This window comes from Entelurus aequoreus, linkage group LG15 (assembly GCF_033978785.1).
Source record: "Entelurus aequoreus isolate RoL-2023_Sb linkage group LG15, RoL_Eaeq_v1.1, whole genome shotgun sequence".
Taxonomy (NCBI): Eukaryota; Metazoa; Chordata; class Actinopteri; order Syngnathiformes; family Syngnathidae; genus Entelurus; species Entelurus aequoreus.
This window is the reverse complement of record NC_084745.1, coordinates 44,599,079-44,624,221: the sequence shown is the minus strand read 5'-3', so window position 1 is coordinate 44,624,221 and position 25,143 is coordinate 44,599,079. Positions and strand designations below refer to the sequence as shown.

At 40.6% G+C, this 25,143-nt stretch overlaps 3 protein-coding genes across 6 annotated transcripts in view; 1 reads left to right on the top strand and 2 right to left on the bottom strand.

Moving 5' to 3' along the window:
* LOC133630476 (collectin-12-like) overlaps positions 1–3,393 on the bottom strand; it is a 57,527-nt gene extending 54,134 nt beyond the window's left edge. For 2 of the 3 annotated variants that reach the window (XM_062022085.1, XM_062022086.1), the window contains exons 1-2: positions 1,693–1,947; positions 1,114–1,164 (exon numbers count right to left, since the gene is read on the bottom strand). In XM_062022085.1, coding sequence (XP_061878069.1) covers positions 1,114–1,164; positions 1,693–1,768 — 127 coding nt within the window. In that variant the 5' untranslated portion in view covers positions 1,769–1,947. Of the gene's footprint in view, positions 1–1,113; positions 1,165–1,692; positions 1,948–3,186 lie in introns of those variants that run through there. The other variant, XM_062022087.1, reaches the window with a different exon arrangement.
* Positions 3,394–6,533: 3,140 nt separating this feature from the next.
* On the top strand, positions 6,534–11,634 carry tyms (thymidylate synthetase). 2 transcript variants are annotated; one of them, XM_062022084.1, is made up of 7 exons: positions 6,536–6,885; positions 7,941–8,014; positions 9,511–9,685; positions 9,746–9,847; positions 9,917–10,092; positions 10,156–10,227; positions 10,317–11,634. In XM_062022084.1, exons 1-7 carry the CDS (start codon positions 6,663–6,665, stop codon positions 10,452–10,454), a joined length of 960 nt encoding a protein of 319 aa, XP_061878068.1. In that variant the 5' UTR covers positions 6,536–6,662; the 3' UTR covers positions 10,455–11,634. The 2 variants fall into 2 exon arrangements, with proteins under 2 accessions (XP_061878067.1, XP_061878068.1); XM_062022083.1 differs by having other exon boundaries at positions 6,534–6,885; positions 9,917–10,227.
* Positions 11,635–12,938: 1,304 nt separating this feature from the next.
* LOC133630178 (tyrosine-protein kinase yes-like) overlaps positions 12,939–25,143 on the bottom strand; it is a 52,199-nt gene continuing 39,994 nt past the window's right edge. The window contains 4 exon segments of the mRNA XM_062021580.1: positions 12,939–13,548; positions 19,811–19,942; positions 24,811–24,964; positions 25,043–25,119. Coding sequence (XP_061877564.1) covers positions 13,340–13,548; positions 19,811–19,942; positions 24,811–24,964; positions 25,043–25,119 — 572 coding nt within the window. The 3' untranslated portion in view covers positions 12,939–13,339.

The following is a 25,143-nucleotide window of genomic DNA, read 5'->3' as shown; positions in this document are numbered from 1 at the left end:
CAGCAGTGCTCAAATTAAAAAACAGCATTCCCTCTCATGTGATATTGCTTAATTAACATTAATGATGTGCACTTTAACAACTAGGCTTACAACTATACCTAATATATAAAGGGGTGGAAAAGTGACTATTACCTGCAGGGCAAACATTAGCTAACCAGAAGGCAATAACAATGTAAACAAAAAACACCTGCTTAAAAGATCTAATACAAATGTCCCTGAGGAATGTAAGGTGGGAGTACTGTAATTACCTAACGTTGCATTATTATTTTCCATAACAATTTAGCCCCCTCCACAATATTAACCCGACGTTAAAACAGAACTAGCTATTTATTGATCAGCAATTGCCGAATCATGTAACATTAGCTTAATGCTAAAAAGCCAGGTTACTATCACATTCTGTAACAGACAAATAATTTCATGTAGGCTAACGTTACTCGTATACCTGCTACCTCTGTCTTTTTCTCGTTTCTCCTCCTCTTCTTTTCTATTTTTTCTTCCCTGGGCACCTGACAGTTTTGGCCGTTTTGACATTTGTGGTGACGTCCAAAAAGAGTCATGATACGGGAAGGGAGGGGGCGCACCGTGCGGGGGGGGGGGGGGGGGGGGGGGCGTAATTTTGTAATAAATAATATTTCTATTAAATAGGCTTTACTTTGCATTTTAATTAACGTGGGATTATTTTTTGCATTTACAAATAATAGTACCAACTTTTTTTTTTTTCTCCAACATTTGTGGCACTGGCGTGGCGCCCCCTGATGGACGGCGCCCTTAGCATTTGCCTATACGGCCTATGCCACGGGCCGGCCCTGACGCGGGGCCCTCGGCACAACGCGTAATCTGCGTCTAGGGATTAAAAGTCAACAGGGTCGCGTTGCGTAATTTTTACATATTTGAGGTTTTGTCATGTTTGCATGAGTCTTTCTTTTTTTGTGGTGGGGGGGGACTTTTGTGGATAACGGGGAGAGAGGAAAAAAAAACACATTTCAGCTCCTCCTCTGGTGGATTGTTGGATATGTGTGGGCTGTCGGGGAAAATTTTCCAACAAAAACCAAACCTCCTCCTGCTTTTGTGCAGCGGGCACAACGTCCCACGTTCACCTCTCCAAACACTCACCGAACCTCTTGTATCCAAAAGACTGTACTTCCTCCTCGTCTGCAAAGTCGTCTGTGTGACATAATGAGAAACACATGACATCACCATTTTGCAGGCACACAAAGACCACTGGAATCCACTTTATCCTTCAAGTCGAGTGTTTGGCAAAGTGGAAGCAGCTCACTGGGATCATCTCATATCATGTGCATACACCATAGAAGTGTGTGTGTGTGTGTGTGTGTGTGCGTGTGTGTGTGTGTGTGTGTGTGTGTGTGTGTGTGTGTGTGTGTGTGTGTGTGTGTGTGTGTGTGTATGTGTGTGCTGTAAAAGCAACATGCTTTAGTTTGTTGACAGTAAAGTTAATTAGTCTCCACGACACAGAACAACATCACACCTAATGGGAAGCAGATGGGACCGGGAGGGGTGGGGGGGGGGGGGGGGGGGGGGTCCTGAGGGGGTCATGGGCAACAGTGATGATTGCTGTGACGTCATTTGGAAGGCGCATTTATGTGTGTTAACATGCATGCAATTCCTAAACAGAAAGTGTGTACTTATATACCAAAGTAGAATTAAAAGGTAACAAAACATGGGGTCACCTACCTTTCATGGCGTTTTTATTGCTCGTTGATGACAGAGGGAGAGCTGGACCGCTGTCACTTTGTGCGCATCTCAGCATCCGGTAAAAAAAAAATAAAAAAAATTTAAAAGTCCAAACTTTGTTTTCAAAGTTGACAGCGGTGGTAGAAAAAAAGGCGAAAGGAGGACTGCGCAAAAAATCTTTAAAAGTTAGAAGCTCATCCTTCCTCACGCAACTTTGAGCAGGAGAGTTGTGATGCTTCGTGTCCGCCAGTCCTGTCTCTTGTCCGCGAGGAAAGTCAAGCGAAACACCCCCACTTCCGGTGGTACTTTCAAAATTAAGGTTTAGCGCCCGCGGTCCCTTTTTAATGCCTGCATCGAACTAGGGCAGGGGTGCTCACACTTTTTCTGCAGGCGAGCTACTTTTCAATTGATCATTGAATGAATACCTCATTCATATATATAATTTATATTTACTTATTTATGAAATATATGTTTTTGTTAACAAGTTAAAGATGTTTAATGATAATGCAAGCATGTTTAACACATATAGTTAATATTGTTAACAAGTTAAAGGTGTTTAAAGATAATAAAAGCATGTTTAACACATATAGTTAATATTGTTAACAAGTTAAAGGTGTTTAAAGATAATACAAGCATGTTTAACACATATAGTTAATATTGTTAATAAATTAAAGGTGTTTAATGATAATACAAGAATGTTTAATACATATAGTTAATATTGTTAACAAGTTAAAGGTGTTTAAAGATAATGCAAGCTTGTTTAACACATATAGTTAATAGAGTTAGCAAGTTAAAGGTGTTTAATGATAATACAAGCATGTTTAACACATATAGTTAATATTGTTAATAAGTTAAAGGTGTTTAATGATAATACAAGCATGTTTAACACATAGAGTTAATATTGTTAATAAATTAAAGGTGTTTAATGATAATACAAGAATGTTTAATACATATAGTTAATATTGTTAACAAGTTAAAGGTGTTTAAAGATAATACAAGCATGTTTAACACATATAGTTAATATTGTTAACAAGTTAAAGGTGTTTAAAGATAATACAAGCATATTTAACACATATAGTTAATATTGTTAATAAATTAAAGGTGTTTAATGATAATACAAGAATGTTTAATACATATAGTTAATATTGTTAACAAGTAAAAGGTGTTTAAAGAGAATGCAAGCATGTTTAACACATATAGTTAATTTTGTTAACAAGTTAAAGGTGTTTAATGATAATACAAGCATGTTTAACACATATAGTTCCATCCATCCATTTCGTACCGCTTATTCCCTTCGGGGTCGCAGGGGGCGCTGGAGCCTATCTCAGCTAATATTGTTAATAAGTTAAATGTGTTTAAAGATAATACAAGCATGTTTAACACATATAGTTAATATTGTTAACAAGTTAAAGGTGTTTAAAGATAATGCAAGCATGTTTAACACATATAGATTCCTTTCTTTCATGAAGACAAGAATATAAGTTGGTGTATTACCTGATTCTGATGACTTGCAGTGACTTGAGTTGTGTGTCTTGTCTCCCTTGATCCCCTCTGGACTCTCTGCTGCCTGCCTGGATCTCGACCTCACGCCTGCCTTTGGACCACGACGCCTTGCTCCAGCCCCTGACCTCCTTCCTGTCCCTGGATCTCCGAGCCCGCCTTGCCCTTTCTGGACTTCCGCACCGATCTCAACGCGCACCTTCAACACCACCTGGTAACACTCCACATATATCTGCTACACATAGTCACACCTTGTACATTTGGTTTAAACACACGCTTCACATATAATTGTATATTTCAATAAACACGCTGCAAGCTAACGACAACCCTGTCTCCGTGCCGTCTCCTTCTCCCACTGTACCGTTACATATCACTGCACATCATAATGGCGCCTACAGTTTCGATCTTAAAGATCTAAAAAAAATTATTTGGGAATGTCTGGCGGGCCAGATTGAAAAGCTTAACATGCGGCCCCCGGGCCTTAATTTGCCCAGGTCTAAACTAGCAGATAGCAAAGCAAGCAACCACTAAGACAGAAGTAAACATGGAGATTAACCACAGTAAAGAAGAAGTGAAGAATATAGGTAAGATAGAACACAATACAAAGTGGCACAATAATTGGAATGAGGCAACAAAAGGTAGGGAGTATTACAAAGTCCAGAGGAGAGAAGGTGTAATGAAAGGAGGGAATAGAAATACGAAGGAAGAAGATATTATTACTAGAATGAGGTTAGGACATAAAGTACAGGCCAAAAGTTTGGGCACACCTGCTCATTAAATGTGTTTTCTTGGAGATTGTCACTGAAGGCATCACAACTATGAATGAACGCATGTGGAGTTATGTACTTAACAAAAAAAAGGTGAAATAACTGAAAACATGTTTTATATTCTAGTTTCTTCAAAATAGCCACCCTTTGCTCTGATTACTGTTTTGCACACTCTTGGCATTCTCTCGATGAGCTTCAAGAAGTAGTCACCTGAAAGTTTTTTTTCCCTTCACAGGTGTCATAGTTTTGATGCCTTCAGTGACAATCTACAAAATAAATAATACCTGGGATTTATATAGCGCTTTTCTAAGTACCCAAAGTCGCTTTACATGTTAAAAACCCATCATTTATTCACACCTGGTGGTGGTAAGCTACTTTCTTAGCCACAGCTGCCCTGGGGTAGATAAAGAAAACGCATTGAAACGAGAAGGTGTGGCCTTGTGGTTAGAGTGTCCGCCCTGAGATCGGTAGGTCGTGAGTTCAAACCCCGGCCGAGTCATACCAAAGACTATAAAAAGGGGACCCATTACCTCCCTGCTTGGCACTCAGCATCAAGGGTTGGAATTGGGGGTTAAATAACCAAATTGATTCCCAAGCACGGCCACCGCTGCTGCTCACTGCTCCCCTCACCTCCCATGGGGTGAACAAGGGGATGGGTCAAATGCAGAGGACACATTTCACCACACCTAGTGTGTGTGTGACTATCATTGGTACTATAACTTTAACTTAACATGTTTGTACTGTACATATCTAAAAAGTTCATTGAAATTGATAGTATGATTATTGTATGTATTAATACACAGTAGGAAATACAAACCCCGTTTCCATATGAGTTGGGAAATTGTGTTAGATGTAAATATAAACGGAATACAATGATTTGCAAATCATTTTCAACCCATATTCAGTTGAATATGCTACAAAGACAACATATTTGATGTTCGAACTCATAAACGTTATTTTTTTTTTGCAAATAATCATTAACTTACAATTTCATGGCTCCAACACGTGCCAAAGTAGTTTGGAAAGGGCATGCTCACCACTGTGTTACATGGCCTTTCCTTTTAACAACACTCAGTAAACGTTTGGGAACCGAGGAGACACATTTTTGAAGCTTTTCAGGTGGAATTCTTTCCCATTCTTGCTTGATGTACAGCTTAAGTTGTTCAACAGTCCGGGGGTCTCCGTTGTGGTATTTTGGCTTCACACATTTTCAATGGGAGACAGGTCTGGACTACAGGCAGGCCAGTCTAGTACCCGCACTCTTTTACTATGAAGCCACGTTGATGTAAAACGTGGCTTGGCATTGTCTTGCTGAAATAAGCAGGGGCGTCCATGGTAACGTTGCTTGAATGGCAACATATGCTGCTCCAAAACCTGTATGTACCTTTCAGCATTAATGGCGCCTTCACAGATGTGTAAGTTACCCATGTCTTGGGCACTAATACACCCCCATACCATCACAGATGCTGGCTTTTCAACTTTGCGCCTATAACAATCCGGATGGTTCTTTTCCTCTTTGGTCCACAGTTTCCAAAAAAAATGTGAAATGTGGACTCGTCAGACCACAGAACACTTTTCCACTTTGTATCTGTCCATCTTAGATGAGCTCAGGCACAGCGAAGCCGACGGCGTTTCTGGGTGTTGTTGATAAACGGGTTTCGCCTTGCATAAGAGAGTTTTAACTTGCACTTACAGATGTAGCGACCAACTGTAGTTACTGACGTGACTGAAGTGTTCCTGAGCCCTTGTGGTGATATCCTTTACACACTGATGTCGCTTGTTCATGCAGTACAGCCTGAGGGATCGAAGGTCACGGGCTTAGCTGCTTACGTGCAGTGATTTCTCCAGATTCTCTGAACCCTTTGATGATATTACGGACCGTAGATGGTGAAATCCCTAAATTCCTTGCAATAGCTGGTTGAGAAAGGTTTTTCTTAAACTGTTCAACAATTTGCTCACGCATTTGTTGACAAAGTGGTGACCCTCGCCCCATCCTTGTTTGTGAATGACTGAGCATTTCATGGAATCTACTTTTACACCCAATCATGGCACCCACCTGTTCCCAATTTGCCTGTTCACCTGTGGGATGTTCCAAATAAGTGTTTGATGAGCATTCCTCAACTTTATCAGTATTTATTGCCACCTTTCCCATCTTCTTTGTCATGTGTTGCTGGCATCAAATTCTAAAGTTAATGATTATTTGCACAAAAAAAAAAGGTTTATCAGTTTGAACATGAAATATGTTGTCTTTGTAGCATATTCAACTGAATATGGGTTGAAAATGATTTGCAAATCATTGTATTCCGTTTATATTTACATCTAACACAATTTCCCAACTCATATGGAAACAGGGTTTTGTACAATACAGAAAGGGAAATACTGTAAAATATGTTAGCGAAAAAGAAAGTGAGGTTAGTAGTGGAAGATATTTTAGGATTGCACTCAGAACACATAGGATACGAATCATTACATACATTTAAAAACAAAAGACTGGGTTAAATAAAAGAATATAGAGTAGGGGTCTATTTTGGGCCATACTCCACATCAGTAGGTGGCGGTAATGCACACAATAAGGTTTCTTGCCAAACGCCATTGACCCGGAATTGAAGAAGAACTGACAAACAAACTCCAAACTCAAGGGCGCCAATTTTTTTTATCACGTTCGTCCACAACATAGACGTCTATTTTTCTTTTCGACACAAAATGCCCGCCACTACAGATACATACTCGGACCAGTTTACCTCAAAGGAGTGCGAGCCGGAAGGGGCGACGGATAAAAAAACGAGTAAGTCGGCCCTTATCTGTGATGAGCGCGGATATTTGAACCAAGTACGGTTGATCCTGGATCATGGCCGGAAAAAGGGAGACCGAACCGGCACCGGAGTCCTTTCCGTGTTTGGCGCCCAGACCCGATACAGCCTCCGAGGTAAGGCTGCGTCTTGTTTTGTTTGTGTTGACATGTAGTCCATTTGCTCTAAGAGCGCCATGTAAGCTAGCTAATATTCCCCCAAAATGTCCAAAAAAAAGATGCGGTCAAATGTGTACTGGTGTGCGGCAAGTGTGACGTCACCTCGCTGTTCAACGTGTACGTAAATAATCTGTAAACACAATTACTCAATAAACCAGCACAGCTGACCAAGTATTCTGTGACCGTCCAATCTGTCTCAAGGAAGTCGTGGAATAAATTAATAGTTTAAAAAAATGACAAAACTCCTGGAGTGTATGGTATTACATCTGAATTCTATAAAATATTTTCAGAAGAGCTAGCTCCCTTCTTACTAGAAGTGTTTTTGTGAAAGTATTGATACAGTTGCCCTTCCTCCAACTTTAACACAAGGCCTCATTACCCTAATACTCAAACCAAACAAAGATTTACTAATCATTGATAACTGGCGTCCAATTAGCCTTCTAAACAATGACTATCATTTGTAGCTATTGTTTTTGCTAAACGTTTAAAACCGGTTCTGGATGACATAAATGATGAGACACAGTCAGGTTTTATGAAAAGGAGACACATATCGAATAATATCAGGCTTGTACTTGACATGACTATATCATTTGTAGCTATTATTTTTGCTAAACGTTTGGATACTGGTTCTGGATGACATAATTGACGAGACTCAGTCAGGTTTTATGAGAAGGAGACACATTGAATAATATCAGGCTTGTACTTGACATACTGGTTTACCCAGACGTCATTAATGATGAAGGCTTCCTTCTTTCCCTGGACTTCTACAAAGCCTTTGACTCGATCGAACATGAATTTATCTTCAAGACACTTGACAAATTTGGCTTCGGCAATTTTTTCCGCAAAGTGTACAGCTCCACTAATGCACATTGGAGTGTTACTTTAGGGCAGTGGTTCTTAACCTGGGTTATGAAATAGAAACATGTCTGCTACACACCAGTCGGTAGAGCTGTGCGATACAATAACTGCACCAATACACACATTGGCTACGCGTCTCTTTTCTTTCCTTCTAGATCAGTTTCCTCTGCTGACCACCAAGAAAGTGTTTTGGAAAGCCGTACTTGAAGAGTTGCTTTGGTTCATTAAGGTAAGTTTTATACATTCTGATATATGTTGCACATGGTGGCACAGGGGTTAGTGCATGTGCCTCATAATACGAAGGTCCTGGGTTCAATCCTGGGCTCCACATTTTTCTGTGTGGAGTTTGCATGTTCCCCCCCATGACTGCGTGGGTTCGTTCCAGGTATTCCGGCTTCCTCCCACCTCCAAAGACATGCACCTGGGGATAGGTTGATTGGCAACACTAAATTGGCCCTCGTGTGTGAATGTGAGTGTGAGTGTTGTCTGTCTATCTGTGTTGGCCCTGGGATGAGGTGGCGACTTGTCCAGGGTGGATCCCGCCTTCCGATGAAAGGATTTTTAAGTGCGCTTTATAATCCGAAAAATACGGTACATGTCATTGTAATGCTAGTACCGTATTTCCTCGAATTAGCGCCCGGGTGGTAATTAATTTAAAACCCTCTTCTCACTCCGACGCTTACCAAAGGCATGCGGTAATTATTTTAAAACCTCTTCTCACTCCGGCGCTTACCAAAGGCATGCGGTAAATTTAGGCATGCGCTTATAAATTTGAGTGTGATGTAAGGATACTACCATCATGACATCGCTTAATGCCGCAATAAAATTGAAAGCACAATTAATCATCCCGGGTGTTCTTTTTGTTTGGGTCTGAAAATGCAATTATAACGTGACACTCTTTATTTTTACAAGGGGTCATTCAACAATTACGTACGCATTTTTCTGTATGTAAAAACGCATGAAAAACAAATTGAAAATAAAACATGCTACTTTCATTCTTAACTACGATTGTAACAACAAACATCAATCAATGTAAACAACATCCGTAAGGCCAGAGAGAAAATATCATTTGAACTTGAACAAACTGAAAATGTTCCTGTCGGCATTACTGACAGATGCTTCCCCACTGCACCTTGATGGACATCTACTACGGTACTTGTACTACATCCTGTGGAGATCCATCAGTTGTTAAGACCTCTTCATCTTCAGAGTCGTCCATTTCTCCGTCACCTTGTCTGACATGTACGTCCAAAACTACCGCACCGTCGTTTGAAATAATTTCGTCATCACTCTCATCACTTTTTACGGCTATGTCTTGGCCGGCGGTAATTCTAGGCATAAACTAATTATTTTGCGAAACGAGTTTGACCCGGCGGTAATTCTGACCCGGCGGTAATTCTAGGCATGCGCTAATTATTTTGCGAAACGAGTTTGACCCGTCGGTAAATCGAGGCATGCGCATACTATCTACCCGGTGGCAATTCAAGGAAATACGGTATCAAAATAAATATTATAATAACAGGTGAAAGGCCACTAAGTCAGCTCTGGCTGCTTTTCCAGCACGTGTATGTGTTTGTGTGTAGACATAGACAGTTTTCAAACTACACTTGTATGGATGGAGATTGTTTTAACCCCAAATATACGTTTTTGAAACTATCCTTGTTCATGTGGACATGGCCTTAGAGAACTGCATACAAACTTGGCGTATTATATGATCTGACACAGGGGTCGACAAATTCAAAGGAGCTCTCTGAGAAAGGGGTGAAGATTTGGGACGCTAACGGCTCCCGGAGCTTTCTGGACAAGTGCGGCTTTACCGACCGGGAGGAGGGCGACCTGGGCCCGGTGTACGGCTTCCAGTGGCGGCATTTTGGTGCCGAGTACACCAACATGCATGCAGGTACTGCCACCATTTTGACTTTTGTTTTAAATGCTTGACAATGTTTTTTTTTTGTTGTAGATTACACAGGACAAGGCGTGGACCAGCTGCAGAAAGTCATCGACACCATTAAAAGCAATCCGGAGGACCGACGCATCATCATGTGCGCGTGGAACCCGAAAGGTCGGGACCGTACACGAACGAACACGAGCATGTTGTATTGAATTTCACCGTCTCGTGAACTTGTCCCAGACCTGCCCCTGATGGCGCTGCCCCCCTGCCACACCCTCTGCCAGTTCTACGTGTGCGACGGCGAGCTGTCGTGTCAGCTTTACCAGCGCTCTGGAGACATGGGCTTAGGGGTGCCCTTCAATATCGCAAGCTACGCACTCCTCACATACATGATCGCCCACGTCACCGACCTCAAGGTAACCTCTTCTCCGTTTTTCCAGTGTTTGCCAACACCTGACATGTACCCCGCCTCCTTTCAGCCGGGCGACTTTGTCCACACGCTGGGAGACGCTCACATCTACACCAACCACGTTAAACCCTTGGAAGAACAGGTAGGCCGCTTTGAAAGCAGACCTTCACCCAGGCCAAATAATTCTCTCCCTGCTCATTTGATGGATTATGGCTCATTCTTCCGTCGCAGCTGAAAAGGGAGATCCGCCCCTTCCCTAAAATGAACATCCTTCGGAAAGTGGAGAGTATCGATGATTTCCGTGCAGAGGATTTTGAAATTGTGGGCTACAACCCCCATCCTGCTATCAAGATGGAGATGGCCGTGTGAGAGAGATGACTTTTTTTTTTTTTTTAAGTAGTGAAAGGTACTAACTAATAAATGGAGGGCAAAATGGGACAACATTTAAAAAATCTATCTGACTTAAATGTGTCATTAATTGGAATCAAATAGATGATTATGTTGAATGTGTCATTAATTTATTTTATTAAAAAAAATTACATTTCATTTCACAATTCATTATTTAATAAATTAATGACCCATTTAGGTAATTATTTAAATATTTACTTTTGTCTCATTTAACACGAGGTCAGCGCTTTATGAATTTATATTATCAATAACTCAAGACAACTTGAAAACATTCCTCCACTTTAACTGCTACATGCTCTGGATCCACAGGTCTTGCTTCCAAATACTCCTCAGTCTTAAATACCTACCACCAACTCCCCCCCAAAAAGTATGAGTCTATATCAGGGGTAGGGAACCTATGGCTCTCGAGCCAGATGTGGCTCTTTTGATGACTGCATCTGGCTCTCAGATAAATCTTAGCTAACATTGCTTATTTCGCTGTTAATCACAGTGTTAATAATAACGTTCAAAATATAAAACATTCTCATGCATTTTATTCCATCCATTTGTTTTCTACCGCACCTGTTCAAGAAGTCGCATTAATGGTAAAAAGGATTTTATTTATTATTGGTTAGCGTCAGAATAACAATGTTATTAAAAAACAATAAGAGACTTATTATACTCTAAAAATGTTGGTCTTACTTAAAAATACACACATTTAGTTGTATTCAGTGTTAAAAAATATGATATGGCTCTCACGGAAATACATTTTAAAATATTTGGCTTTCATGGCTCTCTCAGCCAAAAATGTTCCCGACCCCTGGTCTATATCCTCCTTAGCCGCCATGTTTTGAAAGACTTCGTTTCGACCAAATTGGACTAGATTTGTGTTAGCTCCGCCCACTGTGTTTGAAAGACAAACTAAATTCATGAAGCTCTGGCAAGGGGATAACAGGACAAAAATTATTAAATACATAAAAACATTTAATGTAATTTTTACTTTAAACAAATAATGACACATTTAATAACAAATGTATCTATTTAATTCCAATTGTAATTAATGGCACATTAATTTTTTCAAGATGTATTTATTAAATTTCCTCCCATTTGGCCTACTTATAAAGAAATGTGTATTATAAATGTAATTATTTAATAAATAAGACTGGTGTTGTTAAATTGTTTAACATTTTGACTTTTGTGTCGCTAATTAAGGAACCCAAAATCTTAGGGTAGTAATTGTATTAGCTCACCTGACATTGGAATATTCAGGTGTACCTAATGTAGTGGACTGCATGCATTTAAAGGCCTACTGAAACCCACTACTACCGACCACGCAGTCTGATAGTTTATATATCAATGATGAAATCTTAACATTGCAACACATGCCAATACGGCCGGGTTAACTTATAAAGTGCAATTTTAAATTTCCCGCCACACTTCCGGTTGAAAACGTCTAGATATGATGACGTATGCGCGTGACGTAAACGGTTGATACGGAAGTATTGGTACCCCATTGAATACAATACAAAAAAGCTCTGTTTTCATTTCAAAATTCCACAGTATTCTGGACATCCGTGTTGGTGAATCTTTTGCAATTTGTTTAATGAACAATGGAGACTGCAAAGAAAAAAGTTATAGGTGGGATCGGTGTATTAGCGGCAGACTACAGCAACACAGCCAGGAGGACAGAGATGGATAGCAGACGCGCTAGCCGCCGAACTCACCTTAACTTCCTCCGTCTCGCCGACCACATCTGTGATCGGGTGAAGTCCTTCGTCGCACCGTCGATCGCTGGAACGCAGGTGAGCACGGGTGTTGATGAGCAGATGAGGGCTGGTGGATAGCTAATGTTTTTAGCATAGCTCTGTGAGGTCCGGTTGCTAAGTTAACTTCAATGGCGTCGTTAGCAACAGCATTGTTAACCTTCGCCAGGCTGGAAAGCATTAACCGTGTAGTTCTCGACTCCCATTTTCAAGAGGATATAGTATCCGAGATGGTTTAAAATACAAATCCGTGATCCACAATAGAAAAAGGAGAGAGTGTGGAATCCAATGAGCCAGCTTGTACCTAAGTTACGGTCAGAGCGAAAAAAGATATGTCTTGCACTGCATTCTAGTCCTTCACTCTAACGTTCCTCATCCACAAATCTTTCATCCTCGCTCAAATTAATGGGGTAATCGTCACTTTCTCGTTCCGAATCGCTCTAGCTGCATTGAAAACAATAGGGAAATGTGAGGAGCCTTTCAACGGACTACGTCACGCTACTTCCGGTAGGGGCAAGGCTTTTTTTTTATCAGATACCAAAAGTTGCGATCTTTATCGTCGTTGTTCTCTACTAAATCCTTTCAGCAAAAATATGGCAATATCGCGAAATGATCAAGTATGACACATAGAATGGATCTGCTATCCCCGTTTAAATAAAAAAAAATCATTTTAGTAGGCCTTTAATGTCAATACTTTTTGCTTTTGCCAAGGGCAAAATATGACGTATTTTGAGCACATTCAAGGTTTAACCACCAGGTGTCACTGTACAGCACGACTAAATTCAACTCTTTATTGTAGAAATTCCTATTGTGAGTTTACACAGTTAGCACCCATGTCCATGTTGATTAGCTTATTAAAAACAGTTTTCCCATCATAAACAAAGCCTGACTAATATGGGTCCCGAGCAGCCCTAACAGGACAACAGCATGTGCTGAAAAAATGGTATTGCTATGCAGATGAGTGCATTAAAAGGCCTTAATGGGAACATAGGTAGTAGCATGATATGACTTCTTTAGCTTAGCTTATTTTAATAACCAAAGGTTTTAACTATAAATGGCTTCTTGTATATTACGACGTGAACATAAAACCTTTGGGTAGGGTAGCTATAGGTTCTCTCCAGGCTGGTACTGGGGCTCCGTGGCTGTGAAGTAGTCCTCCAGGAAGGACTGGATGTACTCGAAGGTGGGCCTCTCGTCCGGCTCTTTCTTCCAGCACAGCTTCATCATCTCGTGCAGCGACTCAGGGCAACCTTGAGGACACGGCATCCGGTATCCCCGCTCCACCTGTTCCAGCACCTCCCGGTTTACCATACCTGCAGGAAACAACTCGGTGAGTTGTAACTCTTTTTATTCAGACGAGGTATATATATTGCAGCTTCCTGGGATAACGATGTATATTGCCATATATTATTTGGCATATGAATGATAATAGAACCATTTCAAAGCAGGTTACCTAGTCTCCTAATTAAGCTGCTGACATATGCAGTAATGTTTTGCGCCATTTCCGGTTGTATTATTTCATAAAACCTATTATTCATCTACTTTAATCAACTGTTAATATCTGGTTACTTTTTTAATTCACTGAAATTTTTGTCACAATTATAAAAACAACACACAGGATGGCAGTCTTACAATATTAAAAGTATTGTGTTATTTTTGTTTATTACATTCAATACTTTGAGCAAAATACATTCAGTGGTGTAATCTAACTAAACCTAAAGAAAACCTACTATTGGCTCTGATTTAAAGTCCTAAAGTTATGTAAGTTGGTGTTGTGTGTGACCTTTTATTTTTGCACCATGACTAGGGAAGGTTGTTTGCATTGGGTCATATAAATAAATGCTGCACAGCTTTCTGGTCAGAGTGAAATTAAAGCTCATTTATTTGATGTATCCACGTTATCCACTAGATCGCGACAAAGTAGAAGCGTCAATGACGGCAAACTGTTGAAATAATGTAATCTCCCTGCGGGCAATAGTCCTAATCAAACTCATTACTTCTTGTGGGCCAAATTGAAGACGTTGGCAGGCCATAGTTTGGACACACCTGATCTAATTATTGTATTATCACCCATATACTGATACTATACTTGGTATTGTTACAGTCTGTTTGTATCCATTCAAGTGCTCTTGCTTAGCGGTTAGCATGGGTTCTTTCATTCTCTTATGGTATGTAGTGCAGCATGTTTAGCTATACCTCATCCTCCAGTGATATTGCTATTTGTCAGAAAATGTGTTTATTCTCCACCATGGAGTCTTGGATTAGTTAGCCGCTATCACATCGGCGAGGACGCTACATTGGGTTGAGGACATGGTCGTTCGCTTGTCGCTGTCAAATTTGCAGGACACAGCTAGAATGTGTCATCAACATACAGTATGTGGCAATATATCAATAGAAATAAAAAATGTTGATGGTCAAATTTATATTGTCTCAATCGCACAACCCTAATTCAGACCCTCTGAGAGTTAGCCATATTGTGACCGCGCAAATTCAACCAATCGCGGCCTCGCAAGTTTGTCCAATGTGATGGAACGCAAATAAAAGTTTAACAAAACATACACAGAGAATGTCCGCGTTTTGTGGACAAAGGGAGCTGTCACGCCAAATTTCTTCCCTCTACAAAAACCTTCCCTCCCCCATTTACTTCCGTGGTCATGTTTCCTTTTACGTCATTGACAGCGATCGATAGCACTTCGGCTTTGACTGCCCGTCGCTGGAAGGATACTTCGTCTTTGACAGCTGCTGGAATCTGAAGAAATCGATTATTGTTTTTTTTTTGTACAGGCGCGAAACAGGACAGTCGCGTGCAGGTTAAGGACCCCCGGCAACTTTGTGATTTTATTGGACGCAGCCCCGGAAGTAAATGGGGGAGGGAAGGTTTTTGTAGAGGGAAGAAATTTGGCGTGACAGAGCCTTTGGTAGTTGGTTTTACAATACAACAATTTGACAATGAGTTAAACAAACGTGTTTTTGCTGCCAACTAGTGTCTGCTTGTAAGTTAGGTTTCGTTATTGTGTGGCGATAAAATGAGTGAAACATCAATCAGTCCCGCCAGGATTCTGTGTTTTTTTTATTTTTATTGTTGCGGTCTAAAACGTCTGAACAGCGGCAAAAGTTGCAATGTTTTTGGCCTTAATTTTGTCAAAAACATTGAATCAATGTATGATTTTATGAATTTGTTATCAATGTATTAAGTGTTCCTGGTAACCTTAACCTCAAAAAGCACAGGATTTTAAAAACAATTGGGGAAAAAAGTACTGTATTGATGTTTTTTTAAGTTTATACCGCACAGACTTTAAACTAGACACTAGATGGCAGTAAAGGCACATACTTAGCTCATTGTCAGATGACTGTACTGTTTTATTCATTATAAGTAATAGTAGTAATAATTAATTACATTTACAGAAATAAACCCCACCAAATAGAGCAAGAAATATTTGATATATTGTTAAACGTTGTTCCGGCTTCGTCTACACGAGAAACAACGTTTTGTTTCGACAGTTGATGTTTGACAGTTTGAATGCTGCTCAGAGACAAATTGGATTGGCGAAAATGTGCGGGAAAGTTGCAAGGATGGGTTGAATAGGCAAGATCGCAAAATCCTGGAGGGACGTTGTTAGGTTACAGAGGACAATTAAAACATTGATGATAAATTCACTAAAAGTTGATGCAATTATATATAAAAAAACAACAACATAAGTTTCAAGCCATTGGCACTTTTAACATTTCAGCCTGTAACAATGGGGGGAAAAAAGGCCTGCAAAATCTTGGGGGGCCTGAAAATGTACTAGGACCAGTGTTGGGACTAACGCGTTACTAAGTTACTAAGTTAGTTTTGGCGGTAACTAGTAATCTAACGCGTTATTTTTTTATATACAGTAACTCAGTTACCGTTACTGCATGATGCGTTACTGCGTTATTTTACGTTATTTTTATGTAGTATCGGCTAGAAACTGAAGATCTGAGTGTGTTTTGTTGGAGCGCTCCGGTGGAAAAGAAGAGGCGTGCTTTCCCCCACCCACAGAAAGCACGCCTCCCCGCAGGGGAGACATTCCTCCAGAGCCGTACTTCGGGTCTAACAACCTTCACTTTACCCGGAAGAGGGTCTTTACAGCTGAGGGTGAATGACGAGGCCGGCGGTTTGTTGCAACTTTGTGACTTTATTGCACGCAGCCATCCACCAAGCTAGAGCACCTACACGCACTCACTGTCGCCGCTCCCTCACCTCTCTCGCCCACTCACTCACTGACATCACTCACCTCTCATGCTGTCATATCTTAAAGGGCCACCCACACACACACACACACACATACGCTACTCTCATAACAACTAACAAGACATCATGGCGAAGCCAGAAGTCGAGTTTTTTAACATGGAGACATTCTCAATACTTTTCTTTTGTCGAGCACAAAGAAAATAACATTTTAGTTAAATGTAAGTTGTGTCTTGGATCAAAGATCCTATCTACTTAGAGTAAAAGTGCCATTATGTTGCAGCTATTCAAAATAGTTTTGTCAATTTTTAGTTATAGTTATTTGAATGACTCTTACCATAATATGTTACGTTAACATACCAGGCACGTTCTCAGTTGGTTATTTAATAAAGGCCTATTGAAACCTACTACTACCGACCACGCAGTCTGATAGTTTATATATCAATGATGAAATCTTAACATTACAACACATGCCAATACGGCCGGGTTACCTTATAAAGTGACTTTTAAAACTTCCCGGGAAATATCCGGCTGAAACGTCGCGGTATGATGACGTATGCGTGTGACGAAGTCAGAGTAACGGAAGTTATGGTACCCGTAGAATCCTATACAAAAAGCTCTGTTTTCATTTCATAATTCCACAGTATTTTGGACATCTTTTGCAATTTGTTTAATGAACAATGAAGGCTGCAAAGAAGACAGTTGTAGGTGGGATCGGTGTATTAGCAGCGGACTACAGCAACACAACCAGGAGGACTTTGTTGGAGCGCTAGCCGCGCTAGCCGCCGACCTCACCTTGACTTCCTACGTCTCCGGGCCGCCAAACGCATCGGGTGAAGTCCTTCTGCCGATCGCTGGAACGCAGGTGAGCACGGGTGTTGATGAGTAGATGAGGGCTGGCTGGCGTAGGTGGAGAGCTAATGTTTTTAGCATAGCTCTGTGAGGTCCCGTTGCTAAGTTGCTAAGTTAGCTTCAATGGCGTCGTTAGCACAGCATTGTTAACCTTCGCCAGCCTGGAAAGCATTAACCGTGTATTTACATGTCCACGGTTTAATAGTATTGTTGATTTTCTATCTATCCTTCCTTCTATCCTTTATTTTTTTGTTTCTATATGCAGTTAAAGCACGATGCTATCACGTTAGCTCGTAGCTAAAGCATTTCGCCGATGTATTGTCGTGGAGATAAAAGGCACTGAATGTCCATTTTGCGTTCTCGACTCTCATTTTCAAGAGGATATAGTATCCGAGGTGGTTTAAAATACAAATCCGTGATCCACAATAAAAAAAGAAGAGTGTGGAATCCAATGAGCCAGCTTGTACCTAAGTTACGGTCAGAGCGAAAAAAGATACGTCCATCACTGTCTCTCAAGTCCTTCACTGTAACGTTCCTCATCTACGAATCTTTCATCCTCGCTCAAATTAATGGGGTAATCATCACTTTCTCGGTCCGAATCTCTCTCGCTGCATTGTAAACAATGGGGAATTGTGAGGAATACTAGCTCCTGTGACGTCACGCTACTTCCGGTACAGGCAAGGCTTTTTTTTATCAGCGAGCAAAAGTTGCGAACTTTATCGTCGATTTTCTCTATTAAATCCTTTCAGCAAAAATATGGCAATATCGCGAAATGATCAAGTATGACACATAGAATGGATCTGCTATTCCCGTTTAAATAAAAAATAATAATTTCAGTAGGCCTTTATGCCTCATATAACGTACACTTATTCAGCCTGTTGTTCACTATTCTTTATTTATTTTAAATTGCCTTTCAAATGTCTATTTTTGGTGTTGGATTTTATCAAATACATTTCCCCAAAAAATGCGACTTATACTCCAGTGCGACTTATATATGTTTTTTTCCTTCTTTATTATGCATTTTCGGCAGGTGCGACTTACACTCCGGAGCGACTTATACCGGTACTCTGAAAAATACGGTATACATTTCCAACAAATTTACAAATGATCCTTATTTATCTGGTAAATAGTAAATTCCATGTTAGCATCTACAAGCATACAGGAAGTTGGTTGCTTTTGGGCAGACAACAAATAATTGCCAACAAAAAATATTGTCAACTTTAATGTAATCATATGATGATAATAATAATAATAATAATAATAATGCAAGTAACCTTTTCAAATGCAGTAAATTTCTCATTAGTATTTTATAACATCGTAATTGGAAGGTCAAGAACGTTTGGTTATCGAACAAAGTAAACATCCATCCATCCATCTTCTTCCGCTTATCCGAGGTCGGGTCGCGGGGGCAGCAGCCTAAGCACAGAAGCCCAGACTTCCCTCTCCCCAGGCATTTCCTCCAGCTCCTCCCGGGGGATCCCGAGGCGTTCTTAGGCCAGCCGGGAGACATAGTCTTCCCAACGTGTCCTGGGTCTTCCCCGTGGCCTCCTACCGGTCGGACGTGCCCGAAACACCTCCCTAGGGAGGCGTTCGGGTGGCATCCTGACCAGATGCCCGAACCACCTCATCTGGCTCCTCTCCATGTGGAGGAGCAGCGGCTTTAGTTTGAGCTCCCCCCGGATGACAGAGTTTCTCACCCTATCTCTAAGGGAGAGCCCTGCCACCCAGCGGAGGAAACTCATTTGGGCTGCTTGTACCCGTGATCTTGTCCTTCCGGTCATAACCCAAAGCTCATGACCATAGGTGAGGATGGGAACGTAGACCGACCGGTAAATTGAGAGCTTTGCCTTCCGGCTCAGCTCCTTCTTCACCACAACGGATCGATACAGCGTCCGCATTACTGAAGATGCCGCACCGATCCGCCTGTCGACCTCATGATCCACTCTTCCCTCACTCGTGAACAAGACTCCAAGGTACTTGAACTCCTCCACTTGGGGCAGGGTCTCCTCCCCAACCCGGAGATGGCACTCCACCCTTTTTCGGGCGAGAACCATGACTCGGACTTGGAGGTGCTGATTCCCATTCCAGTCGCGAACCGATCCAGTGAGAGCTTAACATCCTGGCCAGATGAAGCCATCAGGACCACATCATCTGCAAAAAGCAGAGACCTAATCCTGCAGCCACCAAACCAGATCCCCTCAACGCCTTGACTGCGCCTAGAAATTCTGTCCATAAAAGTTATGAACAGAATCGGTGACAAAGGGCAGCCTTGGCGCAGTCCAAAGTAAACAATAAAAATAAAATGGACTCTCAATCTCTGTTAGCCAAAATTGCACTGAAATAAACCAGCGGCCCCGCCTCCACCCACCCAGAAATATTATAAATGACTGACAAGAGGGTTCACTCCCTTTGTTCAACTTTGCTATTGAACAAACGCGCGACACACAGAGTGGTACCTTAGAAGCAAGAGAGGAAGAAAATAATTGATCTAAGTGATTCATGAGACTCACCCGGGTAGGGCACTCTGCCTTTGGTGACAAGCTCGATGGTTAAGACGCCGAAGGACCACACGTCCGACTTGATGGTAAAGCGTCCGTACAACGCCGCTTCTGGCGCGGTCCACTTGATGGGGAATTTGGCTCCTAAACGCCACACAGACAAAGTAAATGTTAGTTCCACTTGGACGAAAAATGGGATCGTCTGAAAGTCGATTCGTCGTAACAAATTGTTTTGCGATCGTTTATTTCTGTACTGATTTCCAAGCTTTTATTCTGGTGATTCATTTTGTGACGTCTTTCCCCCCCTTAAGTACTCTTCTCCATAGTAGCTGTGTGATCGATTATGGCAGCCATCCCTGTGTTCACGCCAAATATATGCATCATAGTTTACTGTTTGACTTTATACTTGTATACGTTTGGTACTTTTTACGATTTATTTAAGTGCCTTGGGGTAAATAGAGCGATAGTTAGTCCTGTTTGCTATTTTCATTGATGCATTGGTCACGTTAAATGTCCTTTGCTATTGTAGTGGAATAGTTTGGCCACTGGAGGTCGACAGAGATCACATAATACACCTTTATAGCTTAGGCCGGGGGTCAGGAACCCACAGCTCTTTAGTGCCGCCCTAGTGGCTCCCTGGAGCATATTTAAAAAAGGATTGAAAATGGAAAAAGATGGGGAAAAAATATTTTTTTTTGTTTCAGTATGTTTTTTTGTTTGAGGACAAACATGACACAAACCTTCCCAATTGTTAGAAAGCCCACTGTTTAATATGTTTGTTTGTATGCTACACTGATGACAGTATTTGGTGAACATAGTTTTGTCCTACTAATTTTGGCGGTTCTTGAACTCACCATAGTGTGGACTGTGTAAAATCTTCCACTCCTTCTTTGTCTCATTTTGCCCACCAAACGGTTTATGCTGTGCGTGAATGCACAAAGGTGCGCTTTGTTGTTGTTATTGACTTGTTGGAGTGCTAATCAGGCCTATTTGGTCAGTGCATGACTGCAAGCTAATCAATGCTAACATGCTATTTAGGCTGGCTCTATGTACATATTGCATCATTATGCCTCATTTGTAGGTATATTTGAGCTCATTTAATATCCTTTACTTGTATCCTCTTTGTATATAATTTAGTTTTGCATGTCTCAGGACACATTATCTGCATGTAATATTGGCTGCATTTCTGGTAGTTGTGAGCCGTGTTGTTCCAGACCACGGCAAACATTACATAGTTTGCCAAAGATTGTAATAAATCTATTAAAAGAAGACAGCCTGCAGTTTCCTTTAACTTGGACACACATATATACCTTTGGCCATTAAAAGCCAGTAATTTCCAGGAGTTATCTCACCTTCTGAGTAGCCTCTGATTTACTAATGGTTTCTAATGTTGTAAAAATGTGTAGAATAAATATTAAATTTCAACATTTCTGTCAACGAAGATTTGCTTCAGCCTGCGACACATAGTCATTTTGATAGTAGGCTAATATAGCTAATACAGACACTTACGTCATGTGTTGCCTTCATTATAAGACTTATATCGTAAGACTTTCATTATAAGACTTTCATTTTTTGCAGCTCCAGTCAGATTATTTTTTTGGTATTTTTGGTCCAATATGGCTCTTTCAATATTTTGGGTTACTGACCCCTGGTTTAGGCTTACAGTATTAACATGCTTAGCCTTTAATGCTCAATTTAAAAGTAATCTATTGTTTGGACTACTATATATTTTGTAAATGCATGTTGTATTATAGAGTATAGTTTCTAATGTCATTATTTTTGTTTGTTTAGACCACACACATAATATGTTATTTCTCGTGCTGTCAAACAATTATTTTTTGGATCAATCATACTTTTAATTGCAGTAAATGATTGCCTCCATAATTGAAAGGGGTCAACACTTCCTCATGGTCTATATAATTGGTATGGGTGTTATTATCTTCAGCCCCATCGGGGTGTATTTTGAAGTAAATTGTTCAAAATTGGTACAGGAGGCGGCGCCTTGCTAAAGATGGATGATGTGGTCTAAAATTGATATGGCAGCGTGCGCTCAAAGTTCAATACAACACGTTCGTTGGGGTCCATAAAATAGCGATCGCGTTATTCCGGAGATCGCGTTACATAAAAATCCGTATTTCTTCCGGTTTTTTTCTTTAAATAAAAAAAAGTTATGCACTGCTGGGCTGCCTAAACCCACTGGTGGATAATGCCCCCACGTGACGTTACGTTAATGTTGGATCGTGTTCCCACGTCATCTGGTCAGGATGCCACCGGGATGCCTCCCTGGGGAGGTGTTTAGGGCACGTCCGACCGGTAAGAGACCACGGGGAAGACCCAGGACACATTGGGAAGACTATGTCTCCTGGCTTGCCTGGGAATGCCTCGGGATCCCCCGGAAGGAGCTGGACGAAGTTGCTGGGGAGAGGGAAGTCTGGGCTTCTCTACTTAGGCTGCTGCCCCCGCGACCTGACCTCCGATAAGTAGAAGAAAATGGATGGGTTCCCACGTCACAAAATGGGGTGGGCAGTACCCACCAGTAGGTTTGAACATCCCTGGGTCGTTATATTATTTTATACACTATATATTTTATTTAGCTGTTTTTTTTAATAATTCCTTCTTTTTGGAGACTTTCTTAAAGATTAACAGTGTAAAGGCAGCTTACTGGTAAGAATGTTTAATTCCAATATAGGGCACATAAACATACAGGGCATTAGCCTAGCGTGAAGCAAATAAAAGGGTCGCCATTGGCTAACAACAAGAGAGTCTAATTGGCTATGTTGGAAAAAAAAACTGCCGAAAATTCAGGGTCCATGGCACGATAGCATTGTATTGGGCCGTGTTATATCAGAGTTATATAGAACTTTGCGTGGATTGTGATAACAATATATATCCCAATGTATTAATTGGTATATAAATGATAATATAACAATTTAAAAATGAGCTACTAAGGCTCCTAATTTGGCTGCTGACATATTGCATAAGTTATTTTCTCAGCTATTACTAATCTACTTGTTAATTTAATACTTAAGTTTTGGCTGACGCAATACATTTGGTGATTGATTCGATTTTTGTTGATTCCACATTTGGTGATTGAATCGATTTTTGTTGAATCAATACTATGTTACAGGACCGATGTACATACCTGAAATTTTCAGGATCATTGAATGATTAAATTTGGTGATTCATCTGGAATTTGAAAAATACACAGGGAGGCGGTGTAACGAAATCAATGTTTAAATTATTTCCTTATTCCCTTTTTTTGCATTCACAATGTATAATAAAGTCAATGGTGCAAAAATAATTAAATAAAAGCAAAAACTATTGGCTACATCGCTCTAATCTACCTACTCAGTGAATTTTTGACCACTCCTCTTGACTAGTGATTAGAGTGTCCGCCCTGAGATCGGTAGGTTGTGAGTTCAAACCCCGGCCGAGTCATACCAAAGACTATAAAAATGGGACCCGTTAGCTCCCTGCTTGACACTCAGCATCAAGGGGTTGGAATTGGGGGTTAAATCACCAAAAATTATTTCCGGGCGCGGCCACCGCTGCTGCCCACTGCTCCCCTCACCTCCCAGGGGGTGATCAAGGGTGATGGGTCAAATGCAGAGAATAATTTCGCCGCACCTCGTGTGTGTGTGACAATCATTGGTACTTTAACTTTAACTAATCATTGTAGTATCGACCATATAATAATACTATACTTGGTATCATTATTATCTATATTTGTATCGTTCTGCCCACCCTGTTTTCATTCTAGAGTGCTTGCTTAGCGGTTAGCATATTTAGCTATTCCTCGTCCTCGGCCTCGTCCTATAGCTGTGTATATTTAGTTTGTTTTGTATTGAAATTGCTGACTTCAAGGTGTCTTTTGTATTCGTGGTCGGGTTTTTTGTCTGACTAACGATTAAACCTCCTTTAATACATGTAGTACTGAATTTGACCAGTAGAGGGCGACAGTGCTAATAGTATTAAGTCACATAGAATGTTTGGTGTGTGAATGTTGTGTAATTTCCATATGTGTAAACATTTGTCGATTATCGCGTGAATTAGGGCTGCAACTAACAACTAATTTGATAATCGATTAATCTGTCGATTATTACTTCGATTAATAATCGGATAAAATAGACAAACTACATTTCTATCCTTTCCAGTATTTTATTGAAAAAAAACCAGCATACTGGCACCATACTTATTTTGATTATTGTTTCTCAGCTGTTTGTAAATGTTGCAGTTTATAAATAAAGGTTTATAAAAAATAAAATAAATAAATAAAAAAAGTAGCCTCTGTGCATGTGCATAGCATAGATCCAACGAATCGATGACTAAATTAATCGCCAACTATTTTTATAATCGATTTTAATCGATTTAATCGATTAGTTGTTGCAGCCCTAGCGTGAATATATTACCACTAAACCTTCTATTTTATTAGGTAAAATACACAATGGATGTAATATTTGTATGTTTATATTTTCAGTCTTACAAACCTAAATGAAAAAAGAAGTGTAAAGAAATAAAACTAATAAATAATAATAATTTAAAAGAAGGAACATCCGTCCCCAAAAACTGGAGCTTCTTTTTCTTCCTGCTGTTAACTATCTGCACACGCTGGAATTGAGTAGTAAAGGCAGAATAATAAATGTGTTGACAGTACAGTGTGAAAGCCCATGTTTACTTTGTAATTAAATCAAAGAAATATAACCTGCGGCGGCACTTTCTGACAAAACGTCCACATTCCGATGTCCGGCCCCTTAGCCATGGGGCTCTTGAAACTGTGGCCCTTTTCATTATGTCGTTGAATAGTCTGTATCGCACAACCGTATCATATATATGTTGTACTTTGGCAGAGAAGTGCGCTCTTTGAAAACTTGTGTGGGTTTACTTAATGTTAAGGGAAGTTTAGAGGGGTTTGTCTTGTTTTAATTAACTTTTTCAATAAATAAATAACAAAATACAAAACTTTATAGAAAAAAAAAAGTTAAGACAGATTTGAACCCTTGGATGATTCCCACCTTGCCTCGCTGTGTACTCGTTGTCCTCTATCAACCTGGCCAGGCCAAAGTCGGCGATTTTGCACACCAAGTTGTCGCCCACTAGGATGTTGGCGGCGCGCAGATCGCGGTGGATGTAGTTCATCCTCTCAATAAAAGCCATGCCATCAGCGACCTTAAAAAAACAAAACAAGATTCTTTCATATAATTCCAAATGTTGGGACACAAACAGTTAGCGCTTGTTTTATCTCACCTGTGCGGCCATGTCCACCAGAAGAGGAAGCTTCAGGAACTTTCCGTCACCCTCTTTGAGGAAATCAAGCAAGCTACCTGTCAAAGAAAAGGCCACAATGA

Bases quoted from the DNA above. Each gene is read 5' to 3' on its own strand.
- tyms (XM_062022083.1), top strand. From the start codon at position 6,663: ATGCCCGCCACTACAGATACATACTCGGACCAGTTTACCTCAAAGGAG. The intron at 9,686-9,745 runs GTACTGCCACCA...TTTTTGTTGTAG, and splicing joins GTACACCAACATGCATGCAG to ATTACACAGGACAAGGCGTG. The intron at 9,848-9,916 runs GTCGGGACCGTA...AACTTGTCCCAG, and splicing joins GTGCGCGTGGAACCCGAAAG to ACCTGCCCCTGATGGCGCTG.